The 27,893-nt window shown below is 38.1% G+C and overlaps 1 protein-coding gene and 1 long non-coding RNA gene across 2 annotated transcripts in view; both read right to left on the bottom strand.

The window, feature by feature from the left end:
• Positions 1-1,477: 1,477 nt before the first annotated feature.
• Positions 1,478-19,231, bottom strand: slc22a16 (solute carrier family 22 member 16). Its single transcript, XM_042503562.2, has 8 exons — positions 19,077-19,231; positions 17,292-17,768; positions 14,519-14,636; positions 11,094-11,652; positions 9,784-9,911; positions 4,706-4,815; positions 4,332-4,431; positions 1,478-4,149 (listed from the first exon to the last, which is right to left on the bottom strand). The coding sequence occupies exons 1-8, from the start codon at positions 19,118-19,120 to the stop codon at positions 3,955-3,957; spliced, it is 1,731 nt and encodes a 576-aa protein (XP_042359496.2). The 5' UTR covers positions 19,121-19,231; the 3' UTR covers positions 1,478-3,954.
• Positions 19,232-21,105: 1,874 nt separating this feature from the next.
• Positions 21,106-27,893, bottom strand: part of LOC148186848 (uncharacterized) — a 51,589-nt gene continuing 44,801 nt past the window's right edge. Inside the window, exon 4 of the long non-coding RNA XR_015779154.1 lies at positions 21,106-23,503. This is a non-coding gene — a long non-coding RNA (uncharacterized LOC148186848). The remainder of the gene's footprint in view (positions 23,504-27,893) is intronic.

Raw genomic sequence — 27,893 nt, 5'->3', positions numbered from 1 at the left:
ATAAAATAAAATAAACTTTTACATTGCATATTATACCGTCATGTTTTTTTTTATCACAATTTTAAGTTAATGTATACCATGACATTTTTCTTTATTGCCTTTCTATGGCATACACTACTCCGACATTCTCATATTCATATTCATATTTTTGTGAAATATTATCACATTTTTCAGTCACATTTGTGTGGCATACTACACTATTACAATTTCATCATATTTTTGTGGCGTAATATGCAATGACAATTTTCTTCATACTTTTATGGCATAGGATTTTTTATCGTATTTTATACTGATTTTTTTCTTATCACATTTTTATGGCATGCTATACATTTAATCTTTTTTTTATTAAGTCTATAGCGTAATATACTATCGCATTTTAAAATCATATTCATGGCATACTATGTTGAAATTTTTATCACTTTTTTATGACACACTATACTATGATATTTTTACTACATTCTTGTGACATACTTTGAAATGACATATTTTATTACAATTTCATGGCATCAATACATATCTGATAAAGTTGTCCAAGGAGTCATCACAAATTAAGACTCTTTAGATGGGCTTTCTTACAATAAGTGTATGTTGTTTGTATCTTAAGATGTTTAAACAGTCCAATCTCAAAGTCGCGATGAGGTCTAAAAATTTATGGAAAAGGTATTAAATTTAACTTTAGCATTCCTTTACATGCACTGTTGTATTTAATGGACCATAATGTACTGCCACTGGTTTATAGCCCCTGTACCAACCATCACCATGTGTCTTAATTATGCAGAATCAGTGTTACAATACTTGTTTTTCTATACTCACGAGGACACTCATTGAAAGAACACAAACTCTATATCTTTAATCTACCCTCTGAAAAAGTGAGTCCTGACTATGACTATAACTGAATTTGGTTCTCACAAAGGTATGACTGCAGAGTGCATACTCACACACATACACACACACACACACACACACACAAACAGATGCAAAATTCCTGACACAGTCTTCTCTCCATGGTATCCAATAATAACCGTACACTGTTTGGGGCATCAGCATCATGACAGAACTGGAAGTTCACATTAGCAACTTAGCTGTTAAAGTTCAAGTGAAGTGCATAACTGTAGCTTTTCCATTCACATGAACACACACACGTACATTGTACACGGGTCATGCATCTGCAGAATTTGAACACAGAGGATTTATTCATGTGCTGGGTGGTGCAGCGGTGGGGGCAGTCCAGATCTCCTCTGCATCAGCGAATAGGAAGCTGTTGATGCCAGTGGGCTGCTCCCAGACTTGCTCTATATTCCTTGTAGGACAAAAATAGATTTGCTACTTTTCAAGCACCAGTGAACAACAGAGAAATAAACTTTTAACTTGCATTTAACTATTAAGGCTTATCTCAGTATCACCGTAAAACTACAGTTAACAGCAAAAAACAATACAGAATTCTAAAGTGTGGTGTGGTAAAGAAGAGGCCAGCAACCTCAGTGTTAGCCTTTATTTTTATTTGTCCGTGATGAAATAAAACAAAGAAACTTTTAATACAAAAAAATCATACTGTTGTTGACTGTAAGTCAGCTCTGACTTGTATACTGAACCTGAGCACCTGGTGATAAAATGTTATCAGTTGATCATGATTTATTGTTTTCCTTCAGATTAAAGCACCACACTAGTTTGATATTAAACATAAAAAAAAAACAAACACAAAAAAACCACAAGTCATACACTACAGTCATACACTACAACTACTAAAGCAGGTCAATAAATCTCTACAGTGTTATGGTTCATTCCTGTCTTTGGTCCAAACATCTGGAGATCACGTCTTGACTCTAGAACATAATGTATTATTACTCTATATATATACATTTCCTTCAGTATGTCCAGCATCTAGATTACATTATACAGAATAAACTGTAGAAAACTAGGACACCAACTGTTGTACTTACTAACACACAAACGCGCACGCGCACACGCACACGCACACGCACACACACACACACACACACACACACACAAACTCACATCAGTTAACAAAGTAAAGCTAAAAAATGACATCTTAAAGAAGATAGCATTCAGCATACTATCAAACTAAGTGTAAAAGCTTTTTTTCACAGTGATATCCAAAACTGGACGCCCTGAGATCTGATCAGAAAAGAAGGAGTTGAACATGATAAAAAGTTAACTGTGCAGGTCTAGTGTGTAGGGTTTAGAGAGATATGTTGGCAGGAATTTAACATAAGAAGTTTTATTTAGTGTATAATCACCTTAAATTAACAATCACTGTGTTTCCATTACCTTAGAATGAACCGTTCATATCTATATGGGGGGCAGGGCTTAGTCTATAGAGATTGCCATGCTGCACCACCATGTTTTTACGGTAGGCAATAATAGACAAACCAAACACTGGCTCTAGATATGGCAGTTTATGCTTTTGCATCAGCCACCATACTTAGCAACCTCTTGGCGCGTCAGAAAACACAAATTTCTTTGGCATGAAACTGCTTTATTCAGTGTTTTTACTGGTTTAAATCACCTGGTATGAGAGGTGAGAGAGAGACCTCTGCAGATGACTTTAACCCCAGTAAAAACCTCCTGAACAATGAAGACAGAAGAAATTGTAACCAGGAGAAGTTTCAGCTGATTACAGTCTGCAATCTTCACTAATATAAACCACCAAGTCTGCCTAAATCACTAAAACACTGGAACTTAAAAATTAAAGTAAAATGTTAAAAAATACTTCATTCAAATACAACATTCTATTGTTTAGATTTAGGCATTAAAATATATGATACTAAATCTGTATGCTTTAATACTATATGTTGCAGGAAGAGAGGCACAGCCATGTTCTACACTCATGATTACTGTTTCAGAGAGGTAAATAAATCAGAGTGCATATACTCATGCTCACTTCATTTTTAAGGATAATTTTGATTAAGTACAGCTTGTTTTTTTTTTTTTTTGTTTTTTTTTGCTTTTTTTGCTATATGTCCTATCAATATTGTTGTATTCACAAAGTTAATTGCTGAGATCTGAGTCAAAACTGGATAGTTATATTACAAAAATAGCCGCATGCAAAATTGTGATTTTCACATGTGAAAAGGCAAATTTAGCAAGTGACTTTTTTGTAAGGGCTAATCTGAAGGAGAAAACAGAAGCAAACAATAAATTAATCATCAAAACTGAACACTGTAAACATCCATCACATTTTCTGGTTTAACTTTGACACACTGAAAGCAGTGTGGATAATTTGGCAACCACTGGCTCATTTACAATTTGTCTGATGTTGGAACTGCTAATGTTTCTTGCCCCCTAGCTACAAGTCTAAGTACAGTACTCTCATATTGCAGCAATTACCTTGGTGAATACAAAGTTGTCATAACTAATGGAAATAACGAGTACAATTACAAAACTAAGACCACCTAGTACTATGTGCATTGGCAATACTATTCTTCATAATGGTCATGCCAATAAAGCATCTGAAATTATCCTTGAGCATCCTTCATCCTTCCTTAGTCTTGCACACACACACACACACACACACACACACACACACACACACACACACACAAACACACACACGCACACCTACATGCACACACACACACACGCATGCACACACAAATAGCACATGATTTTCTTCGACACTGAATTCATGGACAGCTGTGATTGTAATGTATCTGTGACTGATTGTCACATGACTGTCATCTGTATGCATGCAGACGGGTTTTTGTAATGTCCCAGGACCCCTTATCTGTTGGTCACATGAAAGAAACAAGTCATTTAAACAAGTTCCAATAAAAGCTCAATGCTGTTTCATTTCTTTCCATCAATCCACTAAATCAATGTTACTATTTCAGGTTTTAGGCGCATCCATCACCTCCTCTCCTTTTTCCTTCATTTTCTTTTTTTCAGAAAGCTTCTCTGTGCATCAGTCTCTCTGGTTTTCCAGCAGTGTACAACTCAATCCTTTACTTCATGCTGGTTCATCTCCAAGCCGTCTTCAGCATCTTTACTGCCCAGGGCTGAGTGCTTCTTGCTGGGCTCACGTCCCAGAGCTTCAGCCTCTTCCAAAGTGGTTGTAAGAGGTTTGCCCAGGGTCTCAGGCAACAACATTGTCAGAACTCCGATAATGAATGCCAGGATCCCCACGATAAGCTACACGGCGGTCGTGATAATTTAAGAAAAAAAATTACTTTGTTAAAATTTGTTATGTTGCCAGCATATCCTCAGCGATTAACAATGATTAATAGGAGCAGGGTGCAAAGTTTACAGAATGTACAACTTCATTAAACATTAAATCATCTTTTGTTAAACCAGCAAAAAGAGAACATGCAAACCTGAGGTAGGTAAGTCCAGACATCAGCCAGGTACACGCAGAATGGAGCCACCACACTACCAACACGACACATCATACTGCCACTGCCCACTGCCAGAGACCTGGAGAAAGACCATACACAGTCAGCAACACTGCAGGAGACAGATGAGGTGACGTCAGGGTACAAACACATATCCTGCCTCCAGCAATATAAATAAGAATCAATTACTGAAAAGAAACATTACTTCTGTGTATGATGTACTCTTTAATAAATTGAAGAAGTATTTTTATCCAAAAACACACACACACACACACACACAAAATTGCAAACAGATTATAGTCCAGATATACTAGGTCTCTAGGAGCTGTATGGCTTCTTATTTTGTTAACTCTTACCTGATGATAGTTGGGTAAAGTTCACAGGTGTACAGGTAGATCAGACCAAAGGCAATGGCAATGGCAAACTTTCCTATCATACAAAGAGCGATGGCTAGTGCCTCGATGTCCTGTTGAAAAGGGGAAAGAAGTCAGCTGAACAGCGCATTTATGGCCAGAAACATTTTTTAATGAGCTCCTTTACTCCTTTGACTACGGACATCTGATCAGTTCATTCTTGAGTATAAGTGGACGTTTGTGCCAAATTTGTGGATATTGTGGTCACAAAAATGAGACTGATGCAAGGTCACAAGGAATTTGACCTTTGACCACCAAATTCTACCATTCATTTTTTTAAAGACTAAGCAGGGGTTTGTGTCATATTGGAAATAATTGCAGTTCCTGAGATTTATTGTTCATGAGAATGAGAAAGGTGGGGTCACGGTGACATTGACCTTTGACCACCCAAATCTTATCAGTTCATCCTCGAGTCAAAGTTAATGTTTGTGCCAAATTTGAAGAACATTCCCTCAAGGTGTTCTTGAGACATCATGTTCATAATTGTGAGAAAGATAAGGTCTCTGTGACCTTGATCTTTGACCCCCAGTCTAATCACTTCATCCTTTCCACATGTGCGCATATTTAATGGAATGAGTGTTGGAGTGTTTAATATTTGCATGCATTTCATATATGCGGTCTATGTGGGTATTTTCTGCATTTGGACACTATAATTAGGATGAAGGCTTGGTTTACACCATCAACACATTGTTGAATGACACAACTTGACAGTGTGTGTAGTTGTTGTGTACTACATGTACTGTTCATGTAAAAATATGCTCTTGGAAAGAGAGCTGTGATCTCAGAAGCTCCAGTGCTTCTCCTGGATAAACACCTGGAGAACTGTAACTCAGTCTGTTGCTATGACGCAACAGATACAGACAACATCTACGTTCAGACAGAAAAGGGAGGCCGTGCGAGTTGATGCAATCCGAATAAGCTATTTTTGAGCTGTTGGTCTGAATCCAACAATCTTTATTTTTGGCTGTACTGATGCTAGGAATAAACATGTTATTCATGATTTTATCTATTATTGAATTTATCTGCTATGCTGTGGTGTGTTTACATGGTACTAACAGTATGCAATAAACATTATGTAGCCGCATATCGACGTATAACACACACACACACACACACACACACACACACACACACACACACACACACACACTCACACAAACACACACACACAGACACAGGGCTGCTGGCACAGAAACAGCCTCCTGTCCTCTCTGAGCCTGAACACAAGTAATCCTATTCCTATAACAAGTAGTCAGTGGTGGTGGGCATAATTTATTCATCCTGTGCAGATGCCAAATTTGATAAAACACTAAAATTGTGTGTTTACAGTATGTAGTGCTTCGTCAATTTAAGTGAAGCCACAAAAATTAGTTTAAATGTTTGGCTTGAGAGAGCTATTACTGTAACTCCCTCACTAATACAAACACAGTGTGAAGCTATGTAAACAAATACAACATTCAAAAGCAAAAGCACTCAACGTCGCCAGGATAAAAAAGGACTGCCTGTCTCTGAGACAGAGAGGTTTTTACTGCAACAATTGATTGCATCAAAATCTCCCGAAACTTAAACCTTGCTCAAACTGAAACTCAGACCCAGAACAAAGGTGCACATTGTGCAAAGATCTATAGAATCTATAGAGAGCATGGACATTGTGAGGTTGGCTGAGAATTCATAGATTAGGAGCCAGATAACTATTTGTTATTATTTCCAAGTCTTTATGCTACACAAGGCTAAAGTAACAGGTTTTTAGCTTCATGCTTGCTGCACAGCCATAAGAGTGGTATCAGTCTTCTCAATTATCTCTCTGCCAGAATGCAAATAAGCTTATTTCCCAAGATGCCAAACAAGTCCTTTGCAATATTAGCAATTTAGAGACCATCTGATGGCAGGATCACTCCAAAAGTAAGAAAAGTGATCCCCGACTTGAAACAAATGTGTGCCAGGGGCAGAAAATGGAGCGGCAATGGTCCCTTCCCTACTTCCTGCCCCCCTACTTACAGCCACCTTGCTCGAACCACACCCATCTTTGAATTCAGCCTATATTTTGATCACAGCTATACATCTCTAATGTTAGTGACTTGCAGGGTTGCTCCATTATCGTGATGACAAAATCTGTCCACAGACAGACAAACAGAAAGACAGACTTGGCAAAACACGCAAAACAGCTTCTGTCGTGGTTCCCTCTACAATCGGTGCCACCAAGACCACATTTTGTCATAATTTTGACACACACAGACAAACGAGGTGAAAATCACACCAGCTGCCATGACACTGTTGCTGCTGGTAAATATGAATAAACTAGATAAACCACTCTGCACCAGTCAAGTTGCACTTACAGTTTACTGCCATGTCTGTGAAAACATGAATACTTCACACACAGAAGATCTCTAAAATCAGCACACTTTTAAGGTGGACACCCAAGGTTCTTGAGTAATGGCAAAAACATGTTGGATGAGGTCGTTGTGATCTTGACCTTTGACCATTAGATTCTAATCAGTTCATTCTTGAGTTTAAGTGGATGTTTGTGCCACATTTAAGGAAACTCCTTTAAGTTCACAAAATATGAGACTGATGCAAGGTCACAGTGACCCTTGACCTTTGAACACCAAATTCTAATCAGCTCATTTTTGAGTCCAAGTTTATGTTTGTGCAAAATCTGAAGAATTTCCCTCGAGTGTTGTTGAGATATCGCCTTCACAACAATTTGCTGGGCGGACAATTGAAAAAACAAAATGCCTCTGGCCTTGGCTACTGCTATTATGAGGCATAAAAAATCATATACACACTATAAATATAAATAGTATGTGCTGAATATAAAGAGATAAATAGAAACAGTATCACACACCAATAAAAAGTTCAGACAGTATAACAACATGCACACCATTGGTCAAGGAAGAGTACAAAATGACTGTAGTGCATACCTATCCGGAGAGTGAAGGACCTACGTAAGAGGGAAGGAAGGAAGAGAAGATAATCTATCTGTCTCATAATACTGAAAACTGCCAAGCTAGCTGGATAAAGCTGCTTGTGAACTGGTCTGATTGGAAACCAAAGAATGTGAAGGTCCATCATTAAGAGTTCATGAATACTACATGTTTGTGTAAGTTTCATTGTCCACAATGAAACCCTTCTCTCATACTTAGAGACTATGGTATGCTTGCTAAGGTAAGATATACTTGTACATGTTGTTTACTAAAGAAAGCTACATACACTCTGGTATGTGAGAGGGCATGTCAGCCTGCACGTGAAGTTTCATTAAGTCGTGTCCTTCTGCAGAAGTTACTATGGTGACACAAACAGAGAGGAGAACGACAACAAGATAAATTACTATGTTGTTGCTGTTGTCCGTCTCCATGCTTTTTGACCACTCTGTTTAGAATGGCTTTCAGTGTCAAAGGTCATATTTACTTGGACATTATATAGCAGCTGTTTCACAACCCAACTCTAAGCAGCACTAATTTGGGTCAGAGCTCAGAACACACATACAGGGAACTCTGTGTGTTGTATAACAAGGTTCAGTGGTAACAGTAGTCCAATGGTCTGGGGTAATGTAAGGTCGGTGAACTGAAGAGTTGATGGTTCAAACAGACTTCAAGGAAAAATATATAGAGAGAGATATCGGCCATCTCTCCAATATAATGGAACTAGATGGCGCTCGGCTTGCAGTGCTAAAATGCCAAAAAATACATTTGAAAAACTCAACACCAATGTCTCTTTCCAGAAATCATGACCCGGTTACTCAAGATAAGCCACAGACTTCGTTGGGAGTAGTTTTATGTCTTAACTTTTTTGTTTTTACTGAACAGGAAGTGTGCACATTAATCGCCTTCTACTTGGCTGAGCTGTAAGGATAGCTTGGCTATGTTCACTGGAAATGAAAGTTATATTTGTGACCTGTAACATGAGTAGATGCACGCTTTCTCCAGTGTGTGCAGTGATATGGTTGCAGTGTGCAGTTCTGTAGAAAGAAAATACTTTCTACATGAAACTGCTCACAACAAGGTTTGTGGATTATCATGAGTGACCGGATCATAATTTCTGGAAAGAGAAACTGTTGTTGAGTTTTTCAAATGTATTTTTTTGGCGCTTTGTTGGGGACTGCTTGTTGTTCTGATGGCTCGAAATTTTAAAGACCTATTAGTCCACAACATGTCCCACTGGACTGAGAGTCCATTTCTCGGACAGCCCATTCTCCAAAATACATATTTTTTGCAGTTAAAAAACTCGCTTGCCAGAATAAATTTATGCATTGTACATTTCTGTCAACCATAGATTGTTATGTTTCTAAACAACACTGTGGTGAATGTTTGGATAGGTTTAGGCACACAAACCAATTTACTGGTTAGGAAGAGATCATGTTTCAACTAAGTGCACCCACTATTGGTGTGGTGTTGGTAGTCAATGGAAAAGCATGGATAGGTAAATGAAAAACACCTGGGATCGGTGGCTCAAACGCCACTAAGAAACTGAAACTAACTGCAAGTAGTGTGTATTTTTGGAGAAACAGGAATTTGGAGCATTGGCATTGGTTTTAGGGATAACAATCTGTTTCAGACTAATGGGGCCTAGTGCCATATAGTTCCTTTACATTCACATCTTTATGGCTGATATCTCTGCAATTCACACCAAAACAATCTAGACCGATGAATAGCACCACAAAAGAGGTGAGAGGAAAAATATTCATTTTTAATTTTAGGGTGAACTGGCCCTATTTTATTATATTAGTCAGCTTATTCCTGTTTGAAGGACAATTTCCTGCATTGACCATAACAAAATTTGAGTGGCACTTGGACAGTTTCTCTTAAGTTGGGGTCAAAATGCATATTTATGATTTTTGTTTTGGATTCACTAAAAACTGTTGGATCCAGTAGTTTTATCACCCATAAGAAATAATAGGGTTAATGATGCATCTTAGTATGAAATAAATGAATAATATAGGCCTACTTTGAGAATTAATACCAACACTTACATTTCTTGTACACAAAGTGTCTCTCTGTCATACACACACTCTCAGTACGTACAGCAGGTACCACAATGATGAGCATACAAGCGATCCCGGCCAGGAGCAGAGCTGGGGCACAAGTCTTCTTCCTGCCAATCCGGTCCATTGCAAAACAGCCAACCAGATAGGAGGGGAGCTCCACTGCACCTAGAAAGAGCCGAGCAGAGCAGCTGTCGGTCAGAGGTTATCGTGACCCTGACACACTGACAGCCCGACATTCTATCTAGGAGACCTAAATAACCTGCGTCTGCAATGCTGGTCAAGCTCAGCTGCTCAAATGTGCAACACATAAGTGGGGATTATAAATATTCCCACTGGACATTAGGGGAAACAAATTAAAGCAGTCTGTTCTGTTAAGTATAAAGAGGAAGAGAGTAAATTTAATGTAAATACTGCATTTAATCAGCTGAATTGATCAAATGTATTTCATAGACATTACTAGTGCAAAATGTAGTATTTAAATGTACATTTGTGAGAAACAATATTTGCCCAAGAAAACCCACATGCTTTCAAAATAACATTACACAAGCACTACATCAGCTCTTGATTTCTTTAACAAAAAAAATGCTTACTACAGTGTTAATTTAATTTTCTTTATCAGATGAAACCCTCCACACAGAGACACAATTAAGCTTGTGTACAGAGAGCTGTTCTTTTATTGCTCACAGGCTTATTTGACCTTCTACGTAACCAAAAAACAAGCAGTAAACAAAGCCACACTCCAATACAGAGATGACCTTACTGCTTTCCCATTGACATAGTATTATCCTTACTAATATAGACAAACATGATATTTTATAATGTGCAGCTAGAAACATTGCAAACAGAGCAAAGTGCTACAGCTAAGATTCACCAGACGGTTTTAAAGGTTCAGTGTTAGAATATATATGCGCAGAAATGGAATATTACTCACTTGGCATGTTTTCTTTCTGAAAAGACAAATCATTTTGTTTTTGTTACCTTAAAATGAGCCATTTATATCCACATAGCAAGCACATACTCTTCTATGCATATCACAATGTTGCACCACAATGTTTCAAATACAGATCAAAAACTGGCTGTAGACTAGGCCATATGTGTTTTCCATAGACTATATATATGGACAACATAACAGGTCCTCCAAAGTGAACCCTGATATAAAAAAAATGAAAAAACACATGGACACAAACCCACTCTGCATTTGAAACCCACATCTTGCAAAGTAGTACATCTGCTGTCAACAATCCATCTACCAACACAAATATACCTCCAACTGGTTGACGAGAGCAGGACGTTGCAATGTTTCCTCCCTTTTTTTCATGCATCCATACTAATAAGCCAATCACTTACCAGCCAGGAAGAGGTTAATGTACTGGTTTCCTCCTAGGTTGACTGAGCCCAAAGAGAAGACGTAGTAGCCCAGGCTGCCAATGAACCAGATGGCCCACACAGTGCATGTACGGCCTGCCATCCTCCAGCTACCAAACAGATCCAGGATAGACAGCTTCTTATCCAACTGTGACGGCCGCTCCTCTGCCTCCTCCAGCAGAGCCCTGCCGTCCTCCTTCTCCTCTGGCTTCAGGAGCTCCTGCACTTTCAGTCGGCACTGAAGGCCATTGAAGTGGGCTATCTTATCCAGCAGGGTCTGAGCCTCCTTGTAACGGCCCTTGGCAATCAAGTAAAAGGGCGTTTCGGGGAACTTCCAGCAGAGGAGCAGGAAGGGCGAGGTGCATGTGGAGAGGATGATCTGGTAGATCCACCAGACCCGCACCAGGTAACCGGTCAGAGCCACCACCATGATGCCGACAGCAAAGGCCGCGTGCACATGCATGGAGGTCCATGTGCGTACCTTGATGCCAGTGAACTCTGTGACGTAGACAAACACCACCACGAGATAGCCACTGGACACCTGCCACACACAAAGACAGAAAGGAAGAAAGAAGGGATATGGATAAAAGAAGGGAAATGGGAAGGAGGATTGAGAGGGAGAAACACACTTTTCTTAATATACATACTGGCAACTGCATTTATCAGCACTTTGTTTCAGTAATCTTACCACAGAGTGTTGCAGTGTCTGGTTGCTTAGTATTTATGCATTTTGCATAGAGCTTGTCCTTTTTCTTTAGGTCACATATTCAACATGTGTAACTTTTACTGAACAGCAGCCACTACGACCACAAGAAGCAACTATGGGATGAAGCTAATTGTAGTAAAAGAGTATCAAAAGCAGAAAAAAAATTAAGAAATCAGTAAACAGTCACACGTGCTAGCCTTCCATCAATTTTCATTATCTACCACTTATCCAGGGCCTGGGTTGCTGTGGCAACAGGCTGAGCAAGGTACTCCAGATGTCCCTCTTTCCAGCAAAGTTTTCCAGTTCCCCCTGGGGGATCCTTACATGTCTCCAGGCCAGATGAAATATAAAATCCCTCCAGCTGTTTTACTCCAAGCTCCCTGTGCATGTCCGAGCTCCTCACCCTATCTCTGAGGCTGAGCCCAACCACCCTACGGACACTCATTTCAACCACTTGTATCCACAATCTTATTCTTTCAGTCACTACCAAAAGGTCATGACCTTTAAGGGTTGGGACGTAGATGGCCCAGTAATTTGACAGCTTTGTTTTCTGGCTCAGCTTCCTCTTCAACACAATGATCCAACGCAGCACCTGCATCACTGCTGAGGCTGTGTCAAACCACTAGCCCATCTCACGCTCCATTTTTCCCTCACTCATGAACAAGACCCTGAGACACTTGAACACCTTCGCTTGGGACAGCAACTCTCTCTGGACCCAGAGAGACACTGCTATAAATATATCTAACGTTTGCTAATATTAACTACCATACCAGACAGAGTCAGACTGTAATCATGTCTTAAAGTTGTCAAGTATGACTTTTACCACTTATGAATTCAAGTCTTTGTAAAGGACACAATAGTTGTTTTCTGACTTGAGATACTTTTTCATAGCTCTAAGAGCCCCTCTTTGTGTTGTGTCCTCACTGCAAGAACTAGAAACATCTGTATTTTTTTTCAAGGCTGTTTTGAGGGACCTTTTTAGCTCCTATTTCAGAAGTCCACGGTGATTGGTTGAACACAGTCAATGCAGCACCAGCAGCTGCCATTTTTAAAAACCCATTAGCCATGTAAACAGTAGACAACACAAAACACAAACAAGAGCTCATGATGGAAAAAAAAATTAAGAAAATTTGTCAAAGTAAAAATGGGGTGTTATACCAACCAATGGCCTGTGTATTCTTATTTTACCACTTTTCCACCTGAACCGCAACTGTTTGGTCTGAAAACAACTGCATACCTTTAGCTTTGCTTACTCCAGTTGTTCATGTTGTTCACTGGATCAGCTCCTTTTGCATGAAAAAACACAACCCTTAAACTCATAGGATGATTTATAACTTAAAGGTCAACAAGCTTGAAGTCGTTTTCTTTGTCAGATCTTCTTAAGAGAAGCAGATTTTTAATCTCAGTACATGTGGCAGTAATCAGGTGTTAAGTCCCTGTTTATAAGACAGAGTCTGCACTGTATTTAGTGTGGCTGTGCAGCATGAGCCTTCACTGAGAGTATGATTCTATGTGAAAAACAACAGCTGTAGCCGAGGAGGACTGGGGGGATGGTAGAAGACGGAGAGGAGTGAAAGAGCGGACAAACTGTGGGGGCTCTTTCAGTACAACTTTATTGCTGTGCGGATTAAGCCCAACCATAATGACTCCCTTGCTTTGCCTTGTAAACATGGTGTTTTAAGCACACAATATGTATTACTCATTACACAAACCACCAGTGTTCACACGCACATAAACATACAAAAACACATTAAAGACACTTTAACTTTCTTTCTACAACTGTTTATCGACTAAACTCCTTTTCATTGCCTGCTTTTAACAGCTTACTTTCTTTGACTGTTGCACCAACTGACCTGTACAAGTATGAGACCTGATTTAAGTTCAGTGAGGAAATCCTATGTTTACATTTGAGATATTCACCTAACGGCTTGCACAAGAACATTAACTCAGCTCATGTAAATGTAAATGCAAGTGCCATATTTACATATATCTATGGCTGACATGCAGAACTATAGATCAAGTCCTAACATCTCTATACATGGTCTGATGTCTTGCTTTCCGTAGTTTCATGTTTATATATATATATATATATATATATATATATATATATATATATATATATATATATGTGTGTGTGTATATATATATATATATATATATATATATATATATATATGGTTTTTAAGACTTCTTTGGGTAAATACTAGTTTACACTCTATACAAAATATTGCAGAATTACACTATATGCGATTAAAGTGACACAGTTATTGTAAGTTATATTCTTATTGTACACAGCTGGAGTAAACATCTTGCTTTGGTTTACATGTTGGAATGACTGCAATATGACTAATAGGAGATGGTATTCATAGCAATTGACTGAGAGATTGTTTTGTAGAATAACATCTAAAAATTGGACACACTATGATCCTGAAGAAGCACTCTTGTTGACAAGCAGAAAGTGGAAAAGTAAGACACCTCCCTTGTTCCATACTGGCTTTGGGTGCAAGTGTTAATGACAGAGATTTTTTCAAAATAACTGACATTAGTTTTTTTTTTTTTTTACTGTTTTTAGTTTGTTTTGCAGAGGTCTCTGAAAATGTGCTGGGAATTCATATCACAGTTGCTCACCTGCTTACTTTCTTTTATCATTCCAAATAAATTGGAATGATAACAGAAAAAGACACACATACATAGAACTTACCATGGCGAGGAGGAAGCGGAGCACCATAAAGAGATAGTAGTTTCCTGAGAACGCAACAGACACCCCGAGCAAAAATTGACAGAGACTGGTAAACATCAGGATCTTCACACGGCCAACTCTGGAGAACAGAAAAACAGAGAAAGAGTGACAGAGAGGTGCATACATAAGTTATCATGTTCAAGAAGGCAAATGCATTACATAAAGGATCATTTAATCTCCAGAGTTTTGTTTGGAATGCTAAATGCTATCATCAAGGTAGACCAATTTTCCTGTGTATGCATTGCATGGCATACTGTTTAATTGATTGGAGTTGCAGACACAAAAAAGACCCAAATATTTGGCTATTTGGTCATTTGTCAATTGGGTAGATATTCGATTTTTAGTCTTAAATGTCAGAGTAGTTGGAGTTTGTCAGGTTATCATGAGTAGTTTGTAGGTCTGTAATAATTTGTCCATGACAATAAAAAGTGTCACAAGTTGTGTAATGTCACAAAAGGCACATAGAAAGGTCATTGAACCCAACACCTTAGGAGTTTGAGTTGGTCCGCTCAGCCCGTCTCCTTCTCTCTCTCTGTTTAACATGATCCTGCTGCTGAGTCTGTCTCACACACAGTGACAGGAATGATCATTTCACTTAACGGTTATTAACAGGTTTACTGACTGAGTAAAGCCATTTCGTTGTCAGTGTGAGCAGCACTGGAATGCAAATATGTGAGCCCCCTACAGGTTACCCTGACTGCAGCACACAGCAGGTGAAAATAAAAATCTTCCACAGAGAGGACACTTATCATTTCAATGGCAAAACAAAATTTAACTAATTTAGGACACAGATTATTGCATTGCATAACTGTCTGATTTTTTTTAAACTTTACAAACTATAAAGTGTCACAACTGCTGTCAAGCTATCAGAGGCGCAACAAGCTCATGCACAGTGTCTCCCTCAACTGATGCTGAAACTGTTGGGGGTCGGACTCCCGGGCTCTCCCTTACCTGACGGTGAAGCCGTGAAACACAACGTCTCTCCCTAATCTGATGCTGAAGGGTGCAACTGTGGGTGCACAGTATCTCTCTGATTATTCGCTGTTGATCAATGTTGAAGCTCCGGAGCAAAGAAAATAGTATTGGTTCTGGACAGCCCTAATAATTTGTTGAAGCTACTGAGGTTCTGCTTTAAAATGTTAGCTGTGGTGCTAACACAATTTGTTGTAGAAAAAATATCATAATATTCTACAGCCTTGCTGGACAAACCCTCCACTTCTTACCTCACAGATTTGCATCAATTCTGGCAAAAACCAGAGGAACGTTGTATTTGGAGTATAAAAAAAACATCGGATGACACGTTGCTTTGAACATGTGAGAGATGCTCCAGGACCTCTTCTCTTTGCCTGCACACACTGCCACCGCCAAGAGGGGCTGGCTAAAAACTGGAGGCTTAAATTACAGTTTTTAAAAGGCTGGGGTGCTCATTTTTTAATCTAGCGCAACGAAAGTAGTGGTGTCTTTTAAACCTCAAAAACCTTAAGCACCAGCTGGTACCAACCATGTAGGCATAGCTTGCTGGAAAGGGGGCTATAAAACGCTCCAAATTAAAGCAAAATTTTGGCAAGGGAACAACTGACAAGGCCATTTCCAAAGGGGTCCTCTTACCTCAAGTTATCTCAATGAGATGGGTTCTGTGCATACCCTTAATTTGAGAAGGCTTGTTCCCAGTAAAGTATTTGTTCCTTACAATCAGTTTACCCAAATTAAAGCTGTATATTTGTCTTATTAAGACAGAGGACAACCAGCCTATATGAACGGCAATGAATTACTGCCCCATGTATAGATACATAACACATTAAAACAGAATTGTTGTGGAACTCAAAATGTTAACCTATTTTAGTCCAGGCACATCAGATAATTTGTGACATAAATTGTTAAATAAGAAACCAAAGTATATCAGTATGCAATCCATTAATCCTGCAAACTGACAAGGTTTTCAATTAGCCTATATACTTCACCAGCATAATGGAATTCCTGAAAATCAGATATGGTTCTTAAATTTGGTTTACCACCCCAAGATTTTCAGTGGCCCTACTAGCCACCCCATGAAACATTTCTGGGGGCGCCACTGCTTGCTTCATTAGTGAGAAAAACTTGACCTCACAGTGTGAGCCATGGGCACTAACACTTAGACAATGCCCAGCCCATAAAGGCATTTAACCTTTAGTCATGGGGGAAAAAAAACACAAGAACAGTGAGGTGTGACGATGATTAACTCATCCATAATAACCAATGCCAACAGCACTTAATTTTTACCTTAAGAGATGATTTAGCAGAACTTAAATTTAGCGTACCCTTGAGTCTGACTGTATCAGACCAAAGTCCTACCTCTAAATGCTGACCTTTCAGTTTTGACTTAATTGTTTGGCTGAGTCACCTGTCACAATCATCTCTTCTCTTTCTGTCACCCTTCCAATCCCATTACTAACACTTTTGTCAATTAATTAATCCCTTCCCCACATGCTTTGTGCCTCCATGCTTAGTAAGAAATCGTGGGTGCACTCAGCTCACATATCAGCCACTTAGCATTAAAGAACAGTATCGTGTTGAGGCAGAAGTGCAACAATGTCTCCTGAAGTTATGACTACGTGTTTACAGGATTATAAAGACGTGCTCTCTCATCCGAACTCTGTAGTACTTGGACTTCTACTTTCCATGGACAAGTGAAAATAATTTCTTGTGTGAATTCTGACTCTGTAAGAAAGTACCCATGCTCCTCCATCCTGCTTACCTGTCTGCAACGTCCCCAAACACCAGCGCTCCGATCAGGACCCCCAGCATGAAGGTGGGCTGGCACAGCTTGGCAAGCCACTCCTTCTCACACACCAAGTCCCAGTCCGTCACTATGCTTTGTTGAACCTCTGTGAGGTCGTAAATAAAGTTCCCATTGCAGGCTTTCACTGTTTTGTTTCCATCAAAGTCGTACGTAAAGGATTTGGGTTCAATGCGGAGGGCGCAGCGGCACCTGCTGAGCTCCCACTGATCTCCTTCAGCTGTCCTTACCACCAGCGGCCCCTTCCCTGGCATGAAGACTGGCAGGATGTCTTCCAGGATAGATCCTGTAAAGTTACCATACAGGACATCCGTGATGTTGCCGGGTGCACTGCACACAAAGTTTGGTGTCTGCACTAAGAAGACAGAGGCCAGGTAGTGGATCCCACATGCTATAGCCTGGAAGACTGCAGCAAAGTACAGACATGCCTGGAATCTGTTAAGAAAGAAAATGCATTAAAAATATGCTGTAAGATCTAGGGGTGTAGTGATACATTGATTTGGATCTATATATTTAGTCAGTGATAAATTATCCAGTATTATAAATGCAAAGTGAAAACATCAACACATATGAGCATGTTTGAGATACACCACTATTTTAGAATTCCCATGGCACATCTTTCTCACTATTTTAGTCAAAGCACACCTTCTCTCTTAACATACAAACAACGGAAGCAGCGGAGAACGAGACAATGAGGATATTTACCAATATCATCTCAAACGAATTGAATTGAAATTGTATTGTGGTCGACTTTGTGGTATCAGCGAAATTGTTCCACTGTCCAAAGAATCAGTTCGATATTATTTCATGATTAAACTTTTGATTCACACCCCCAGTAAGAGCTGAAGAGGAGGTGATGAATGATTCAGCAGCAGTCCTTCAGGTTTTCCATTTGACAGATAAATGCAAAAAGGTCATATTAACAAATCATAGTTCATATAAAGCTCTGCCCATGTGCATAAAAATATTGTGATTACTTGAAAAACAAGTGCACATCACTAACTGCATTGGATTTAATAGAAACTGAATATGTACCGTGGAAAAGTGAAATGATCTAACCCTTGTCCTATACATATAGCCTATTATAAATGTTCTCTGGAAACTCTTGAAATGTAAATTATTGTTTTAAGAGACAAAACAAGAGTTTCCAAAAACTACACTGATGGTGGGGACAAAGATGTTTTGCCATGTAAAAGTACAAACTACACAAAAACATTTTAATTTGATATTTTCTTTGTGAGAAAACTTAATTAAAGTTAAATTAATGAACTCACTGATTTTTAACTTTAAGGGACAACTTTAAAGGTATAAAAGAGTAGTTAGTTACGTTTCAGTATCGATTTTTTCTTTTTTTTTTTCTTTAAAATGTAACAAATGAGATTAATCATGCAATTGACAAACAGATATAGTTCTAATTACACTTGGAAAACTTTAGTTATTGTTCAAAATCTGCAAAGAAGGACACACGAGTTCCACTGAGGTGAGGACCTCGGTCAGCCTGTGGTGGAAAAAAAAACATCTTAAAATGATCCAACAGGATTCTGCACAAGAAATGAAATGCAAATGGTGTGCACTCCCTCTTGATGCTTTTAGTGTTTGTTTTCGAAAATGCTTTGGAATAAAAATAACTTGAGTAGTTATTATTCCAAAGCTCCCCAACTGCCTGTTGATGATCCCACAAAGACAACCCGAATTCATTCACGGAATAAAGGAAATCATGCCAGTTTAGCAAGTTTTTGATACCTTTTAAAATGTCCGAGCTCGTCGAATATTTTCTCCACGGTCATTTTCTGATGGTGAGTTTATGCCACGAGGCTCCCGGTGCGTCTCTCGTCTCTCTCCGGGGCAGCAGATACCGTGCGCCTCAACGCCAAATAATACACTGTGGCTTTCACGTAGCGGAGTGAGGGGTAGGAGGAGCGCGCTCGCTCGCTCGCTCGCACGCACGCACGCACACACACAAGGGGTACACTTTCAACTGCTAAATCAGCGGGAAGACAGACCCTCCTCTTTGGCTGAAGCTGATGTTTTTTTAGCGTCACTGAACACGTCATTAACGCAATCTAAAGTCGTATTTATTCTATTCTTTCAAGTGCATTTAACAGATAATTTAGTTGCTCTGTCCTAAATTTCCCCTGACAGTAACTGACCCTTCAAGTCGTGCTAAATCGGCTGTTGATTACATCATACATTCCCATACAATGGAGCAATCGTTTGAAGTGTTTTCTCAGTAAAAGCCAGGTTGTTTTGATTAAATACATCATATTTAAAGCCACTTTGGAGTCGTTTTAGGTCTCACACACATAATCACAGCCTGACCATGCAGCTCAGATATTTAAATACTTAGGTTGAATGGAATGTGCTGTACTAATAGGGATAGTTTGGGATTTTTGAAGTGTGGTTGTATGGGGTACTTATTCTAAGTACAATAGATGACAGTCAGAACGCGCCCAGTTTGGATAAGCAGGCATAAGTCCGACACAGGAGCTAAGAAATGTGCTTTCGAGGGGTCCGAAAACAAAAGGTATCACCTAAAAAAAAATAAAATAATAATATCAGTTTTACTTACAGTATGTTCACTGCTTTACCTTTCTATTAGACAACCTGTTCTGATGGAGAAACTGTTAATGGCTTTACTTCCCCATCTGTCTGTCTCTCATCAAAGCTACCAGACTCTATTAAGAAAAACAGTAATTTTAGTTCTCTGAACAAGTGAGCCGCTGGTCTACTGCTGCTTCTGTCAGTTAGTTAGTGTTATTGTGTGACTCTGGTGAAACTGAACCAACCCCCTTAAACAACAAAGTCATACAAAACACAAACAAACTGATCAAGGCAGCAGTAGATCAGCAGCTCCCATGTTCAACAATTTGAAATCGCTCTTTTCTCGACGGAGTTTGGGTTTGAAGAGACTGATATAACAGCTTCATTTTCCTGCCGGAAATCACTGTCAGACATTATGATAAAGCAGTCAAAATATTCTAAATATAGTGAACCCTTAAACTGATATTGATTTTTTTTCAATGGGGCTTTTTTTAGGTGGCTGAAATACATTTTATTTCTGACCTGGGGTTGTGCTAACCGACATCTACCATAGGTAATACGTTGATTATGGATAAGTACCTCATACAGCCTCACTTAAAACATATGAACAATCCCTTTAAGTACAAATTTGAGATACTTGTAGTTGACCTGAATTTTTTCTTCACAGGCCACTCCTTAATTCTACTGCACAGCATTTCAGAGGGCAATATTATACTTTTTACTGCATTATGTAACAGCTACTTTACAGATTTAGATTTTGATGAGTTTATAAAATCTAATGTTTTTTTTTTAATTAAACTACTTAACAACGTACAAAAGTACAGCTGAAACAAGTAGTTTATTAATAAATGTTCTGGCAAATATTTTGATAAACAATTTAAGTAATTTTCTAATTTATTTGAATTTTTTTGGGGTCTTTTTGTAACATTGACATTATTATTTATTTTAAAATTTTCTGAATTGGGTACTTTTACTTTTTATACTATAACTGCATTTTCTTAATAACACTTACTTACTTTTACTAAGGCTGAGTAACTCCAGCGCTGATGAAGTAATACAGTAGCTCATGGCGGTTGTGATTATAGCTAAGGAGCGTTAAGCCCATAGATGTAAAAACAATTAAACATGTTATATAATATATCCATGTTAAATCATCTTTCCTGTAATGCCATCACTACAGGGCCAGGAGTGAGCTGTTACTTTTGTCAAACAGTTAATGACAATCTGAAAGTTATAGGCACATTCCAGTTCATACAGTTTTTATTATGTTCATAAAAGCATTCATAAACCATTGCTCTTACAAAGAAATTGTCCCTACTTGCCCTGTTTGTTATGCAACATACGAACATATTTTATCGCCCAGAGGTCCTTTCATCTTACTCGTAGCAGACATCGATGGGATGGCCTTTCAGTTAAAGTGGAACTACACCCATTTTCAAAATTCATTTATGCTATTCCTAAAGTCTAACACAGTCTGAAAATATCAGTCCACATAACCATCTCTCCCAAATCCAAAACCTAGAGGGTTAAAACTCAAATTTGAGATGCCACAAGAAGTGTGGAGCTGCTCCACGGAAAATGAATTGGGAAAGATGCTACTCAGGGGAATGCTCTGAGAATATGGGACATTTTCAAAACTGAGAGCACTACAAAAGAAAACCAACAAAGTGTGGGTCCACAAAATCAGTCTCCTGTTCATTTTCTATGGAACAGCTGCAGACCTTATGACATCACGAGTTTCACACAGCTTTTCGGTTTATGGCTTTCAGAGTGAATAGCTCATGTTCATTAATATTGAACAAACTTTCCTAGAATGTGAAAATAACATGATTTTTTCCCTCAAATGGCTGTAGTTCCCCTTTAATGGCGATAGTAACTCGAATTCAGCCAGGTGATTTTTTCAGATATGTAGTGCTCAGTCCGCTCCTCCATAGTTAAGCCACCACGGAGGTAACAGTTGACCTTAAATGTTTCCATTGCATATCAGGTTGTTAGATAGCTAACTGACACCATGGAGCTATAGTTCTGCTAAGGCGTTGGCTCTGTCGGGATCAACCTCCTTAAAAGCCAACAAGCAGCAGCTGTTAATATGACTGGCATTTACAACTTAAGCGTAGTGGTAATGAGCTGCTGAGTTCAGGATCCTCAGAAGGTCATGGTTTATCTCTACACCAACAATATGCTGCATCTTTACTGTTGTCATCACCTCTGACCATTTGTTTCACTCACAAACCAGAGCTGCATTTACTTGTTATTTCTACTGTTGATTAATGGGAACAGGAGGGGACATGACTACCAATATACCCCAAGAGGTTTTACATCTTGTGCTTTAAAATGTTAAAACTAAGAGGTCTGAAATAAAAAGAATATGAGCAATATTGCAAGTCTAATTAAGATTTATATATGGTTCACTGTCTTGTTGATAGCCATGAATCTAAATAGATTCCTGTCTCCTTTCATCATGTTTTCCAGCAGTGGGACTAAGTCATTGTTTTGCAAATCACAAGTAACTCTTAAGTCTTTGCACTCAACAGCCAAGTCCAGGCTGACAAACCCCAAGTCCTAAACTTTGAATTTTGAGTCCTATACAAGTAATAATGTTCTTTTTTACCAACAACATAAAAATATTAACATTTTACAAAAATCATAAAAGTTTTCTAAAATTTGTATTTTCTTTAAAAAAAGTTTGTCAAAAGTTGTTACATCCCACAAGTTTTACATAATGCTGTTCATTTCTTATTGGCCACTGCATACGAAAATGATCTTTAACATAATTTTTTTTCCATCTGCCGCTCACTAAGGTAATGTAAGTTCATTGTGGTTCTCTCCTACAACTTCATTCAATGCTGTCAGTTTGCTTCAGACAAATTGGATCTGTGGAATTAAGTTTGGACTTGCTTGGAATGAATAGCGTGTAATTTAAGGAAATGAAGAGACATGAGCTGATTGGTGGCAAACTTTTCAAATAACATCTTTGAAATCTTTGGGTTTGAGGGAAAGTATCAAGTATTTTCAAGACAAAAGGTCCTACTGAATTCATGAGTCATTCATGTAAAAGTCCAAGTTGAGTGCAGATCTTTTTTGATTTTGTCAAGTTGAGCCTGAAGTCATCAAATTTGTGACTCGAGTCCACACCTTTGTTGTTTGGGGTTTGATCAGCATCATTTGTCTGCAACTGCACTAGTTAGTCTTCAAAGGTAAATCCGACATTTTCAGACTATTTACTAGACACAGACCATTTAGTTATTTGGCCAAATATGTACAGTACAAGCCTCTGTGTGCATGTCAGTGTACATACGTGTGCATGCCTTTGCTTTATGAAAGATTTAATTAAGTACCACCACCATCTTCACCGCATGTTTGATATGACATCCCAGCTTACTCACTCTTGTACACACCAGATGTTAATCAAATCCCAAAAACCACAGCCTAATTCCTGACACAAAAGCCTCTTGAATTCTAGGCCAACCTCATTGTTTGGGCAAGTGTTCATATTGAAGCCTCTGATTAATGATTGACATGTGCAGTAGTTTTGGCTGTATTTACTTTTTACTGGATCCAGCAAGACTACAAACTGCGACTGTGTTTGCTTTTGCCATCTCGCTGACTCGCCATCTGCTCCTCTTCGTCTAGTGGGAAATAATCAAACAGTAGAGGTGTAATTGAAACAGGTAATTCATGCAGACTAACAATTAATAAACAGTGTGCAATATTGAAAATCAACAAATGGTCTCCTTTGCAATATGCAGTGTTTCAGGTGTAACATTGACAAAACATTTCCACAATAATAATGAGACTCTGGTTTGATTACCGGCCTTTTCTGGCCTCCAAGTTGCAGTTTAGTTTGTATGCATAATGTTGGATGTCACAGGAAATGTATTTGGTTAAAAGGAGATTAAAGACGACTGATTTATGGCACAAACAGATATAGTGGCCATATATTATATCATAAATCAGCGAATGGAGTTTTGTCTTTTACATGTAGATTATGTAGTGCAGTGGTGTTAGTGTCTTCAAACTGTAAAATCATATTTGCTTTTGTTTTTGAGAACATTTATAGATCTTACACAACACCAACCTACAGTATTTTTAACCCACAGTATATTCAATTCAACTGAATTAGGTTTGCCTATATTCAATTGAATACAGTACAGAAACAAGATATTTAATTCATATTTAACAGAACTTTATTGCTGTTGTTTTTTTTGTAAATATACACTCATTCTGAATTTGATGCCTGCAACATGTTCCAAAAAAGTTGGGATTATTCAAAAGACCATAAAAGATGTATATTGTTAAACAAAACATCAGTTTAGGATATTGCACAGGTAAACTGATAAAAGATTCATTCACAAGCAAGGAGGCATAAGCTCCACCACTTTGTTTTAAACAGCTTGGGCAAACAACAGCTTGAGGAGAGCATTTCTCAAATAACAACTGCTAAAAAATGTAGGATTCAACCATCTACAATACATAATATCATCAAAGGATTATTATTGGTTTGAACACAACATCTCTTGTCTCTGCTTTGTATTGAATTAAATATAGGTTAAAATGGATTTACAAATTATTGCATTCAGGTTTTATTTATGTTTTACACAATGTACGATAATCCCTGTAATACATTACAGCTATTTAAGAAATAAATCCAGTGTGTGCTGTTGACGGTGAGTTTGTGACCACTGCAGTTTGATCACTGTTTTGAAGAGCAGTATTTTGACACAGCTTTCTGCTGACTTTAACCTCTTTGTCTCTCCTCCCACTGACCTAACAGCACTTATTTGCTGTCTACTTCCTTACTTGTTTTTAAGGTATTGTATCAAGGTTTTTGTAAATGTCCTGTTCTGCTTTATTGTTTGTTGAAGGTGTGGTGGAAAGACGCTTGTGCAGATTTGTTTTATGGCCTCAGATATACAGTATATACTCTTATTCAGACTGTAGTTATCAGTCTGTGACTCTGTGTTATTAAACTTTTGGATTTTTCTTGTATCGGATTACAGTGATAGTGGGCAAATTTTTAAGCGTGCCAGTGTGTGTGTTTTTTTTAAATCAGACTTTACTTTCCTCGGCAACACAAATTTTGTGTGTGGTGTATTGAGCTATAGCTGAAAGCAAACATACTCTAACGTTCACTTGCTCTCGTCACAACTGGCTGATTCCCACCAGCACTAAGCTTGTCTACATCTCAGCCAGAAAAAAACTGTATTTTACTGAGCAGACCAACCTATTTCAGTCCAGTTAAATCCAGATTTTCTTGGTGTGTTGTGAAACGTCCATACGCCACAGTGTGGATCAGAGGACCTGCTGTTTGTTTACAAGATAGCGTCAGGTTAAATCCCACCTGCAAGTGGCCTGCACTCTTTATCTTGATTTTCTGAACATAAAAAGGGGATTTTATAATCTCTTAATCTCATCCTGCGTCTTTTTATGGCCTTTAATTACACATGTGCACACTTATTGTGTAAGACAATGCTGTATTCACACTTTTTGTTTTGTAGTAGTGTTCATTGTTTTATTGCTCTGACTTCCACTCCTTTTATCCAGGAGGCTCGATTTACTTTTTGTCCTTAGTCTCTGACACCTTTTTTTTTTTTTTTTACATATTATGGGGAATAAACTGCTGATTTCTCTCTAGCTATAATTATCTCTGTGGCCTAAAGGGTCAAAACACAAGGACATTTCCAAACACAGCCTTTCACAAAAAAAAACCCTAAAAAAAAAATCACAAAATGCATAGATTATTTTTATTTATTTATTTTTTTACAAAACGTAATGACATTTCACAAAAAATAAAATAAAAAACAAAAGCAGCAAAACTTCCCAAAACATGCCATTTTTCATTTCAGAAAGGACATTTCACAAAACACAACATTTCACAAAACATGACAGCAATTGAGAAAACACAATGGCATTTGGTGAGGCTTAAAGTACTCATGTCTTGTGAAATGCTTTTGTTACAAATAGTGTAATTCATGTCAAGTGTGGGTTTTTTTGTCGGTTAAAACACATTTTGACAAATGTTTTATGAAATGTCATTCTACTTCACAAAATCTTGGGTTTGGTAAATCATTTTTTTGTGAAATATTGCTTTGGGAAAATGATTTTGTGTTTTGACCCCTTAAGGCCACCAGAATACACTACACAAAAACAAGTTTAATCAACTACTGAGACATTGCTATTTTGACACCTTCTGTGTGTTATCCTTTGACCAAATGATTTAAGGCAAGTTGTGTCATGATAAAGACTTTTCTGCCAATAAGATCAATCATTTTTGCCAATGAAATCAAACGGTAGATAATACCCAAGTAGCACAATGACCTTAACGGTATTTGTTCAATGTATCGGGCTAACACTGGGCCTCTGCCTGACCTCTGCTTGAACTTTGTCCTGACTAATCTGTGTAGCGCTAAATAAGAAGTCAGGGGATCAAGTTTACATGACCTGTGTTGTGTAGACCATATTTTTGGAGAGGAGAGGAGAGGAGAGGAGAGGAGAGCAAAGGAAAGGAAAGGAGGAGAAAAAAAGCTTTGAGACAGGAATGCACTCCATGTGGCAGCAGATGTTTGGCCAAATCCAGACAAATGATTGCAATATGTGTAATGCTGTCTACAGAAAGAAGAAAATCTCCTGTGTTCAATATGAAAAAGCCACAACAAAAACGTGGTTACTCTCTGTGTTTGATACACAACATGTGTCGGCCATTCTGAGTCATTTTGTTAATTTTTTCAGGGTAAAAGTTGAATTTTTTGGTGTGTGGGCACAAGGCATGCACACATTGCTACATACTGTATTATACACGCACACGTTTAAAAACACAGAACCTAAGCTTTGCTATATTTTAAATATATAATGGCTCTGCTTAATGTAATCATTCCTGTCAGTTTTATAGGGTGCATTCTTTCCGAATCCTCTCATTGCTCTGAGTACCATTATCAGTTCAATTACCATTTGACCTACATCACTACAGGCACTCACTCACTCACATTATGTTGTAATCTATTCCATATGGAAGTGGTGAGTGTTCATGACTAACCACTGGGTGGCAGTAGAGATTGTGTCAATGAATTCCTACACTTTCTGAAGGAAAACTGTATCAAATAAATATATGAATGGATGAAAAACATATTTTTTGGACCCAAACCTTCTCTCATATCAGTTTATCATTAATATTACAACAACACCTGTCAGTGAAAGGTTTGTTTAAAAAGTCAAAAACAAACCTTTCATACAAACTGCAACTGAGAATTTGATTAAATGACAGATTTATTAATTAGGAAACTGACCCCTGAGAATTTTGCCACAGTAAATCAATCAAGATGAAGCCTAAATACTGCCTGTCATTTCCTGATATATTATAATGTCTATATACGCTAGTGTCGATAAAACTTTATTTATTTTAAACCTGACACGTTAGTTTACTACATACAAAAAAAGCAAATCTAACATGTTGTAAGGTCCATAGTACTTTTGAAGATAATATACATGTTTTATTTAGTGTTTAATCACCTGAAAATAAGATTGTTGTGTTTTTTATACTTTAGAATGATATCTACACAGGGAGCGGGTCCTCACCCACAGAGATTACCATGTCGTATCGACATGTTTCTACTGTACCAAGAACGAGCAACCCAAACATTGGCTTGCAATATGGCCATTTGCTTTTTTTGCGTTTTGGGGTTTTTGCCTTTTTGCATTGGTCACTGTAGCTCACAGTCCAATACTGATGTCTATTGTTGTCCAACTGTTTACCCATGGCTTATTTATAGTGCTCCAGCTTCAACTTGTTACTTAGCTCATTATTTTAAAGTGTTTTCAACTGTGTCAATGTGGAGAGGAAATTGGTAAAATAGTGTAGCAATGTGACCAGTTTTAACAGTTTTGCTCCAAGTGTGCTATTAAATTCAAAACTGAGTGTAAAATAGAGAATGTGCATACAGCTACAAGTGTTAATGGTTTCAGGGATAATTTGTCAAGAATCAGGGTTAGTGTGTAAGCATTCAGAAAAGTTCTGTACTGCCC

The sequence above is a fragment of the Plectropomus leopardus genome, chromosome 16, assembly GCF_026936395.1.
Source record: "Plectropomus leopardus strain MGB_pleo_1.0 chromosome 16, ASM2693639v1, whole genome shotgun sequence".
Lineage (NCBI taxonomy): Eukaryota > Metazoa > Chordata > Actinopteri > Perciformes > Serranidae > Plectropomus > Plectropomus leopardus.
The sequence above is the reverse complement of the archived record's forward strand: the minus strand, read 5'-3'. Positions and strand labels throughout refer to the sequence as shown.

What these genes read in the sequence shown, in the direction of transcription:
- slc22a16 (XM_042503562.2), bottom strand. Translation starts at nt 19,120, where the DNA reads ATGACCGTGGAGAAAATATTCGACGAGCTCGGACATTTTAAAAG. An exon ending in GAGCTCGGACATTTTAAAAG is followed by an intron (nt 17,769 to 19,076) that starts GTATCAAAAACT and finishes CTTTCTTAACAG; the next exon opens with ATTCCAGGCATGTCTGTACT. An exon ending in TCCGCTTCCTCCTCGCCATG is followed by an intron (nt 11,653 to 14,518) that starts GTAAGTTCTATG and finishes TGTGTGTGGCAG; the next exon opens with GTGTCCAGTGGCTATCTCGT.